Source organism: Clytia hemisphaerica, unplaced genomic scaffold (assembly GCF_902728285.1).
Source record: "Clytia hemisphaerica strain Z4C2 unplaced genomic scaffold, Clytia hemisphaerica genome assembly, whole genome shotgun sequence".
In the NCBI taxonomy this organism is placed as follows: domain Eukaryota; kingdom Metazoa; phylum Cnidaria; class Hydrozoa; order Leptothecata; family Clytiidae; genus Clytia; species Clytia hemisphaerica.
The window spans coordinates 145,926-156,462 of NW_027103748.1; the positions used below are offsets into that span (position 1 = coordinate 145,926).

At 36.2% G+C, this 10,537-nt stretch overlaps 1 protein-coding gene across 2 annotated transcripts; it reads left to right on the forward strand.

Moving 5' to 3' along the window:
- Positions 1 to 1,840: 1,840 nt before the first annotated feature.
- LOC136805397 (NKAP family protein CG6066-like) lies at positions 1,841 to 10,530 on the forward strand. 2 transcript variants are annotated; one of them, XM_067061972.1, is made up of 4 exons: positions 1,841 to 1,922; positions 8,267 to 8,697; positions 8,894 to 8,962; positions 9,268 to 10,530. In XM_067061972.1, exons 2-4 carry the CDS (start codon positions 8,281 to 8,283, stop codon positions 10,270 to 10,272), a joined length of 1,491 nt encoding a protein of 496 aa, XP_066918073.1. In that variant the 5' UTR covers positions 1,841 to 1,922; positions 8,267 to 8,280; the 3' UTR covers positions 10,273 to 10,530. The 2 variants fall into 2 exon arrangements, with proteins under 2 accessions (XP_066918073.1, XP_066918072.1); XM_067061971.1 differs by lacking the exon at positions 1,841 to 1,922 and adding an exon at positions 5,860 to 5,968.
- Positions 10,531 to 10,537: the final 7 nt, after the last annotated feature.

A 10,537-nucleotide genomic window follows, 5' to 3' on the forward strand; every position in this document is an offset into this window, starting at 1 on the left:
AGGACCCTGTCGACGCACCGGACTGTCCAGTGTATTTGTCCGGGAGCAAAAAGTATCCTTTCGCTACACCGGACGCAATAAGTCCAGTATCAGTCCAGTGTTGCATACAGGGAATTTTGGACGCCGGACATTTCAAAAGCCTAGGGCAGTTTTACTCAAAATTTATCGTAGAAGAAGATTCCGTAAAAATGGATTGCCTGTTAAACCATGCCTTCGCCCGAATTAGAGAATTCTGAACCCCTTGAAATCCCTAAGCAATTTCAACCGGGGCGGGAGCGGGCGTAAATTATAACCATCATGCAATTACGTGCTTATGCCCTCGGAACATAAGTGTGCAATTGAGAGGATTTCCCAGACTGACAAACTTGTCGAACAAAATTGGTTTATCGAACTGATTAATTTTTTTAATCGAACTTTAATTGTTCGATGGATGATGGAGTTCGATTAGTTCGATTGTTCGATTGGTTCGACAAGTTCGATTGATCGGGTCTGGCTCATATCACGACGGTACTGCACTGCGTACTAGAATTTTTAATTATTCAAAATACATCCTGATGAGAAAAAGGTCTTTATTATTAATTATGGCTAGCTATACTTACCAAATGTGAAAGATTTTTGGACCAAAACAAAACTCTATCAAAAGTCACAAGAACTTTGATCTCGTAAAAGGAATTTTTCAATTTTGGCAAATCACAGCAAGATGACCAATATTGATCCTCAGATAGTGTTTAAAAGACTCAATGACGTGCTTTATTGTAAACCGTACCTACGATAGACAGTTGTTGTATCTTTTATATTTACCACGCTTGCATTAGAACACTAAATGTTACTGATAGTTTTTGAGCGCCTTGCGAGATGCTTATTATTAGCTATGCATAAAGTCGGGTTCAGCTGAAAAACAATCTCCATGTGAAAATAACTTGACTTGATCAGGTATGGCCCGACTGTTCGGCTTTCTTGGTTTAAAAAAGACTAACTAAACTTGCAAACTCTGGATCTTTTCAAATGGGAATGTTTTAACTGTTTTGGCTTCAGTATGGTCAGACCCATTGATTCCGAAGCTCTAAAGGGATTAGATCTGAAACTCTTGGATGGGAAAAATTGTGGTGCGTCTCACAGCAGACCGAGAATACTACCGTAAGTTGGTCTAATCTCGACATCCGTCTTCTAATTTCGACACCCTTCTTTAGAGATAGGAATAATAGGAAAGTCGGAATCGGTGATTGAAAAAAGATTTATCCTCCCTTACCACTAAGCAAATAAAATAATTTCGACCTTTTTTTAATTTTTCAGCTCTAGTAAAGGGTGTCGAATGGGCCATTCCAGTTTTTATTCGTTACCCCCCAATGGACGACACGGAATTTCCGTAGCAAATTGCGTTCAAGAAAGTCCGGAATTTCCGTAACAAATTTACAAAATACCTATCAAAACCGTGGAATTCCGTTACTGTAACCTAAAAAAATGTTGGAATTCCAATACTTTAATGCAAAATTAAGTAAAATTCATGGAATTCCAATACTTTCTCTTTAAAGTTTGCCTGGAATTCTGTGCCAAAATTTATTTCAAAAATTGATGTCTTCCATTAGGGGGTAATTTTTTTTTTCTGGAATGGCCCAATTTAGAGGAGGGATGTCGACATTAGACCAAGTTACGGTATATTTTTTAAATAATTTGAATACTGTGTTATATTAAAAGTAAGACGTAGATCACAAATAAGTTGTGTTGGCGTTGTCCGACCGACTAACTTTCTATCTTAAAAATCAGACATTTTTCAGTCGGAAAAGTCGGAAATCTATCGGATTTTTTATCAATATTTTTCAGTTCAAAGCATTTTGTAAATTCATCGTTAGGCTGATGGAATTTAATGTTATGTTTACCGTAAGCAGCCCGCGTGTTCACCTATCACCTTCAAAGGAATTGAGGTAAATTGGATTCTAATTTAATCGACCACCCGTCGAACGCAGTCGAACGTAATCAAACATCAATCGAACGTAATTGAACATCAATCGAACGTAATCGAATATCAATCAAATCAATCGAATTTTACCCAGAATTTTACGTTCGAATGATATTCGATTCATTCGACAATCGAATCGCAATCATTCGAAAATGTGCGCGCGGTCGACTAAGTTACTATATATCGCTCAACCATTTTCAAAATCCTAAGTTCGTGTATGACTACATGACATCAATTTTCGTATCAATTTTTAAATCCTCGGATCACTCCGATCGCAAGTGAAGGATCCTCAGTGCTTTATATTTTAAATAATGAGATTGCTCCAAAACGAAAATCTTCCAACCCCCGGACCTTATTTGTTATTAGGACCCCCATCGTTTATTTAAATTTGTAAAAATATTTTCAGCTGACAGAGGGAAGGAAGGCTCCTTATTTTGCTCTATAAAGCCTGATTTTAGCTTATTTTTGAGTTTCTAGAATTAAAATTTCAATTACCTAATTTCAACAGACAATTAGCCCTCCCCTTATTAAGAACCTAATAAGAGTTAGGATACAGTTTGTTTGTTGGTTCTTGGTTTTAACCATAGACATTACTGTGGTTTAATTGTGAAGACAAAATTTCAAGGCAAAGAGTTTCATATTCAAGTTAAAATCTTCATACAGTACTTAACAACAACAGACAGGCCTGTCTGAGAAAAATAAATCAAAAACAGTCGAAAAGATGACTTTCGGAGTAGGGAGTGTCAAAGACAAAGGGAAAGGGGGAAAACGCAACAAAAATATTTTCAGATAAACTTTTAATTTGGAGTTCTTCCATAAAATACACCAACATCAAATCTGATGATCTATAAGAAATTTATAAAACTACTTGACATGATCCAAATATTTTCAGCTTTTGGTATTGTCCGTGTGAAGCCAAACAGTTTTTCATCACTGCATACAAAAAATTTGAGATTCTTGAATGTTTGCCAATATGCGAGATTTCTGATAATATAATATGGGAAATGTAACTGAATGTAATGTCTTGTATTTAAAAACCATATGACGAGCGATATTTATAAAAGTTTTCTCCCAATTCTCTTGTTTGCGATAAAGGTCCTTGACTTTTTAAGCATCTCAACATACAACAATCATTACGGCTTGACGATAATCAAGAAATTATTCACATTGTTTTACTGTTTCAAAAATGTTGTCTTTTTTAACCATTATTATAACCAACGCATACGTTTCAATCATGGAACTCCTTTCCTCTGCTTTTCTTTTCCATGAATATCGAAACAAAAACATAGGTAGAAAAGGAATCAGTGCTTTCAATCTGAATAATCCAATGATGAAGGGTGGTTTCTTCTCTATCGAAATAATACTGAACATCATCTGCATTTTCAATTATCAATCTAGAAACTTTCAAATACATCTCTGAAAAATTTGCAACACCCCTCACTACGAAACAAAACTTCTGGGATCGAAAAATGCTTCTCTATTTTGTAAAAGTCAAAAGATGCAAACCAGGCCATATTTTAGAAAGGCAAGGCAGCGTCCATTGGTGGCCAAAAAGGGCACTTTTTCCTATGTTGTTCCACTAAAAAGGCAGTTTTTACCAATATTTTAGTAATTTCAGGAGGGGCAGCGTCCGGTAACCGGACGCTTAAAGAGCATAAAGAATGGCCTGCAAACATCGAATATTTTCCAAGAGTAAGGCCTAAAAGCCTGGAGCTGTCTATTGTGTAGACCTGGGCCCGTGCAATACTTGATTTTCGGGATTTTTTTAAATTTTTAGAATTTTGGTATTTTGGAATTTCTTTTTATGTTCCCTTTGGCCAATGTGTTTTTAAGATGTTTAGACTCTATAGATCCTGAGGCTGTTGTAAAATTTTCCGCCGGGGATAAAAAACCAGGTAAATAAAAGTTTTGTCAACTGGGAAAAATGTTGTTGCCTTAATTCTTATAATTTTCGTCACTTTCAAGTTTCACCCGATATATTTACCCAGAAAAGGCACTCTAGTTTTGCCTAACAGATTTCCCGCAAAAAGAATATTCAATTAAAAAGCTGTTGTTTTCACCTTTCAATAGTGCTTCTCAAGACTCTACACTCTAAATATTTGTGAGGTTAACTAGCAAATCAGCATAATCACGAAAACGGCCGAAAAATGAAACAGGCTAGTGAGTTTCAACCAATAAAATAACGTATTTTCACGAGCCTTAAATTTTTCGCCAATCGTCGTGATTATCCTGGATTACCTCAGTATCATTTTCAACGCAAACAGAGTGGAGGAACGTACTTAAGCGTTCTGGAGCGCGCATAACCCCTTTTTCTAAACATTGATTTTTCAAAGATTGTTTGCGTTATAAATTGCTATGCCACTGTTTTTTGCAACCGTGATATGTAACAAGGATCATAATGCAGCTAGTGCGCTTGATAATTCTTGCCGTGCGACAAACCTATTATATTCAGGGCGCATTTTTCCAATGATTCTAGTGCTGACCGACTGCCTAGGTTCAGAGCGCACTTTTCCAACGATTTTAGTGCCGACCGACCGTCTCACTTTTTGGGGCTGGAAATGACGCGAAGTAGGAAGTAGTCAGAGACAGAGAGCAGTTTACGACTAAAACTCATATGTCAAGATTACAGGATTAAGAGTACGTGCTGATTTTACCTTTTTTCATTGGTTTCAATTCAGTTTTGGTTTATGGCCAAAATCTTAACAAGGCCGTTTGTAAAAAAAGTTTGGTTCCCGTCCACCAGACCAACCGTGATTTCTACTGAAAAATTAGGAAACCATTTTGCGTGACAGCTGAAACTCTACCATCATCCTCCATGTTTTCTCTTTTGAGAGAAAGAGCAAACGCTAATCCAGGTCTTGACTGCTGAATCTCATCCCACGCATGCGCTCTTAAGGGGATAGACCCGCAGGATTATATGCCTTAGCAATGATGATGGGTTATGAGATTAACGCTAATCTCGCCCAAAAAACAATTCAAAACCCGTTAATTCTATTTTTTCCCAATTTTCAAGTCAGATTTTTCATTGTCGACTATATGGAAGCATCAAAACAAACCAGTGGAGCTTTTAAGTAGTGAAAAAGAGGCTTAGGGCGATCAAACGTCCGTTTACTGCCTTTTTCTAAGGAAAATTCCGCCCTCTCGGACATTTTGTTCAAACAGAAAATATTTTTCGCCCAACCGACCGACCGGCCGACCCACTTTTTTATGGTTGGAATGACGGGAACCAAGGGATTTTTTACGAACGGCCCAACGGGGCCCATTGGTTGGGTTTTTGAGTGGTTTTTGGTGTTTGTGTTTTTCTGCTTGGCTTTTTAAACTTTATGTCTATTGGTTTGTTGGTTCTTCTTCACATAAAATTCTCATTTCTTGACAGAATGTTTGATTGGTTTGATTTATATATTTAGAAAAATTCAAAAAAATGGAAAAAAAAACGTATAATTATAAAAATATTAGTGCCTTTTTATGTTATATACATCTTTATTTTATTTAGTATTTTCAACACTTTCTCTCCTTGAGGTCAGATCTCTGATCTTCACCATATATATATGTATATTATATATATATCCATATAGTATTATTATGGTTACAGGGCAGGGGTGTCCATCCGGTAGAATGTAAATCACTAGCTACCAATGCTGAAATCTTTTTCACTCTGTCGAAACGTCTAGACGGGATACCTACATGGTGGTTCCATTAGGATAGCGGCCCTCTTTTAGAGGGGCACTTTTACCACCCTGTGTCTAAACATTAAAAGGGCACCGGTATTATTATATATAATAAGAGCAGCAAAGTCCAAATATAAGCATCTTTCTGATTTTTTTGTAAAAATTCAAGAAAGAACACAAGATGTTGTGTAAACAGAATATTTCGATGTATTAATCACATCATTATCAACTGAATTATTATGATATATTATGGTCCATCTCAGAGCTTGGGAAATATCATGTGTTTCCATTTCAAGAAATCAGTCAAGAATCAATACACAATCTCTTTTGCTTACTATTTACCGTAAGTTGGTCTAATATCGACATCCCACGTCTAATTCCGTTTTTTGGTTTTTAGTATCCTAATTAGGATGTTGATTGCTATTTTGGACACTTTTTTGTATCCAATTTAAGATACTCTCCTAAGTAGGAGAGATTGCCGAATGTATCCTAACTTGCACTTGATCTTGACTGGAAATGACTTCATTCAAGTCATTGATGAAGCAAGCAATCAACAAAAGAAACCAATAAAAGATCAAAGAGAAAAGCCATAAGTGGGAAAAAATGATTGTTTGCCAATCTTAGGGATTTGCCAAACTCAACTAGAATTTCTGTCCAACTATCTTCTTTCATGAGATTCGGGTGGCAGAGCAGCATATGCATTATACCCTTATTTCCTCTGTCTAAGAGTGTAATAGTGGGCTAGCAGTGGTGCAGCCGAAACAGTTGTGAAGAAGGCGTCTAGGTGTTTTTGAATATTTCTTTGGGACAGTTTGTCAAATCTCTTCCAGATATTTTTGTTTGTAATGTTAACAGCTTTGAGATTGCAAATACTCGCCAATCTCTGACTTTTATGGCAGAAAATGTCTCCTTTTCTTTTGTCAAAATTTAAATTTGGGACCTTTCCTTCGATGACGTTCCAGAAATTATATTGATACTCTCTCCGTCTTTCGAGGCTGTACAATTCCAATGATTTTAGTGTTTCCCAATAGCTGAGATGTCTGAGACATGAAATACCATGTTGGAACGAAAATCAGGCAAACCTTTGCTCTTTTGAACAAGTTTAGTGCTTTTTTTTTTAATAAAGTAGGCTTACTTACTACTAAGGCTGATTGTGAAAAATCCACAGGTAGGAAATTAAAATCCTATGGTGAAAAGTTTACTTTTTGATTGGACTACAAAATGCGCATGATTTTGACACCCGTTCAGCTCTTCCACCGGTTCTTGGTTCAAAGACTGGTGTTGTCAAATTTGCAGCAGGAAAACTGGGATATTTGACAACGTTGCAGAATTCAACAGCACTAAAGTTGCAACGCTGTCATTCTATTGAATTTTCCGAGCTGTTACCGTACTTAATTACCTATAACAATCCGAAATTATCCTTCAAAACAATCAAATTGATCTGATTGGTTGAAACTTAAAAAGTATTATAATTATTGATCTAAATGAACCAATCAGTGCTCAAAAAAAGGGTTTGATTATTGAGGGAAATTTTGGAATGTAATAGGTAAGTACGATAATACTGACTACCTAATCTGTTTGGATATTTTCCAGACCAGAACTCCTATTTACCTATGCAAAATCTTTATTCTAAATTAATTTACTTGGCTTGTAATTTGAACAGTATTTACATAAACTACTTCAAATAGGCTATTTTAGAATAATTATTAGAGTATTTACATTGTGTATTTGCCTTCATAATTCCAAGCAGTTTTGAAGTATTTTATTGTATACAGTAAGTAGTCAGGTATTTTTTGGCTATAACTTTCTAAACAACTGAGTGAAGAAAAATGAAGGAGAAAAAAAAAAGAACCTTCTTGTTGTAGAATAGAATCATTGGTATCCTTGGCAGAACAGTGCTATATCCCATCAATTACCATGGCTTCAAAATTCTTTAAAGGGTACCTTGTGAGTTCAGCAGCAACCCAAGACTACACTGAAAAATTCACTCAATGTAACTGGATAACCCAGCCGATTGACTGAGCCCTGGCCCCACGCACCTGGGGTAGCCAATTCGAGTCTAGTCAGGGTCCAAATTTTTCAAAAGGCATAAGAGACTACCCAAGGAGACATGTACCAGACCCCCCCCCTAGCTCAAGATTGGGAATTTTCTGGAGATGTTAGTCATATCTACAGGAGAAGGCATGTCAAATTTCAAGCTCCAACCGCCCATGGTTGACGAAGAATTAAAACAGAAAATTAAGGTGCTGGTCGACCTTGGCCAATTAATTTCAGAACTTATTCAGACACTTTATCCCTCTCTTTTCATGCGGTCAAAGTGGTTGAGGTCATTCTCTACCATCTCGAAAACAAGTCTGCGAAATATCTAATTCAAAGCAAAAAAGATTGGTGAAACGGCATCTCTTTAGATTTTCCGTTGAGTCCATTTTGTTGATCTGGGCTCTGCTGGGCTTTAAACCTTTACACAAAAACCAGAAAAATTGAAAACGCTGTGGAATCACTCCAGGTCAATTTGTCCATCCTGTACATGCACCTGAATTTTATGCACAGTTGCATAAATATTTAAAAAGTTACCAAAATCGTTTAGGGAGGGGGCCTCAATTTTTTTTACATTATTAACTTTTATGTTTTTTTCCTTTAGATATAGAAGATGTCATGTCTAAGTCAAGCACAAGCAGTCCACTAAAGCTTAACAGAACATTTGCAAAAAATATCGTAAAGCACACAGATGACAATAATAGGATAACATCCAATATCCAACAAACTAATCAACGTAAATTTGTAAACCAAGAGAGGAAAAAACATACTAAATTACAATTGAGTGCTGAAGGAAAATCAACAAAGCAAGGGAAAACTATGTACAGTGACTACGTTACAGAAAAGCTTTCTGAAAAAACTCAAAAGAAGGGCATCATTCATCCATTGGAACAGATGAAAAAGCTTGTCAAAGATGCTGCAGAATTTGATAATACAATGTCAGAGAAAGAAATTCAAAAACTGAGTGGCACTTTCATACCATCAAAGCGCCCTAAAATTATTCTTGATAAGACGCTACTGCATAATCACTTGAAGGTTAGTTAGATATGACAACTACACTTAAAAATAACACTTTCTGTTTTTCAAATGCTACTTACTTATAAGGAAAATCTTTTTAAAAGCTTTCAAGCCAGGGGAAAACATGGATTAGATTGTTTAACTTTGAGAGATTGTATAAAAATAAGCTTCTAAGTGGATTGTTAGTTGTACATGTTTTTGTTTTCCATGTTAGCATACCAGCGTGCACAATAGATTGAAAGAAGAAGGTGAAATGTGGGAGAAATTTCAAGTGGAAAAGAAGGTGAGTTTTTGGACCAACCTGTCGTTCGTTCGTTCGTTCGTTCGTTCATTTCTTGAATTTCTCGAGCTGTACTTTATATTTTTTTATGAAATTTTGCACACTGACGCAAAATGACTATACCTAAAATGTGACAGAGCCCGATTTTCAAAATTTTCTGCCAAAAAAATAATCTGTTGATGTTTACAATTTGACCTTTGACCGAGTAATTTAAAAGCATCTGAAGTTGAGCCAGTGCGGTTAGTTAGATATCATATTGACAAATAAATCATTCAAATCATACAAAAATAGCCCTTTTTTCATTTTAGCGCACAAAGCTGCAGTCAAAGTCTTTAAAGGCTCCAATAAGACGTGGTGGCATGTATGCTGACTCTGAACCAGGGGCAAGTCTCACTGTCAAATTACCAGAGAAAGAAAGATCCATCAAAAAAGAGAGATCAATCAAAAAAGAGAGCAGGAAAAGTTTGAAACGGACTGTTATTAGAACTGTCACTTCTAATCAAGAACTTTCTCGTCGTAAAGTGAAGAGACCTGTTCAAACCATTGACATTCCATCAAGTAATGATGAAAGCAGTAACCAAAATCAACCTGTTCAGGGAAAGCGTAAAGTTAGTAGAATCTCATTGAAAACAAAAGAGGCCAGCTCTCACAAAAGAAACGTCATCATTGAAGATGTCCCACTTAAAAAGAAGAAAACCGAGCCTGCTATTGTAAGAACGTATGGTAAATTGAATGCAGATATGATTGATGAAAGACCTGCATCTCGAGTCTCCTCTGAGAAATGGGGCCATGATGGTTTTTTCGAACAAGAGAAAACGCCAGTTAAAAAGATAAGTATCGTTAAAAGAAAACCGATCACCGTGTCGGATGATGAAGCGAACGAGGATGATTCAATTCACAAAACAAAAGCACGACATATCCTCAAAAGTAGTATCCATGTTAAACCAGCAGTTAAAGAAAAGTCTGTTGAGCGACAAACAGAGAGACCGAAAGTACATAGAACAATACAAAAGAAACCAACAAGAGAAACAACCTTAGTGAAAAGGAAAGAACGAAAACAACGCAGTCAAAGTTCTTCTTCGTCTTCATCTTCTTCGGCATCAGGCAGCTCTTCAAGCAGCAGTAGTAGCAGTGATAGTGATAGTGGATCCTCTTCCAGCCTCACCAGTAGCTCATCTGATGACGAAGATGAAAAACCTACAAAACGTAAACAAACCGTTGCCAAGCAAAAAAAACCTGCTGTCAAACATAGGCGCAATAAAGTGAAAAACACTTTCTCTGATTACGACAGTGACTTCCAACCAAGAAAATGATTTCTTTTTTTTATTCAGACTTTGTATTTGTAATTTTTCATAATTGTTTTGTGCTTCTTTTAAAGGGTTTACCACCTATCAATCTGACTTATAGAACTAGTAATCACTAACGCAAAGTAGTCCTCTAGAGTTTTTTATTTGTTATCATTTATAGGAGATTTTATGTGGCAATTTTATAGTTTTATTCCTGTCTAATTAATCTGTTATGAAAGTTATTTATTTCTCCAGAGAGCCCTGTTGAATTTCTTAATTCACTAACTTTACT

Coding starts and splice junctions, on each gene's coding strand:
- LOC136805397 (XM_067061971.1), top strand. CDS start 5,875: ATGGTCCATCTCAGAGCTTGGGAAATATCATGTGTTTCCATTTCAAGA. Junction 8,698..8,893: donor TACTGCATAATCACTTGAAG/GTTAGTTAGATA, acceptor TTTCCATGTTAG/CATACCAGCGTGCACAATAG. Junction 8,963..9,267: donor AATTTCAAGTGGAAAAGAAG/GTGAGTTTTTGG, acceptor TTTTCATTTTAG/CGCACAAAGCTGCAGTCAAA.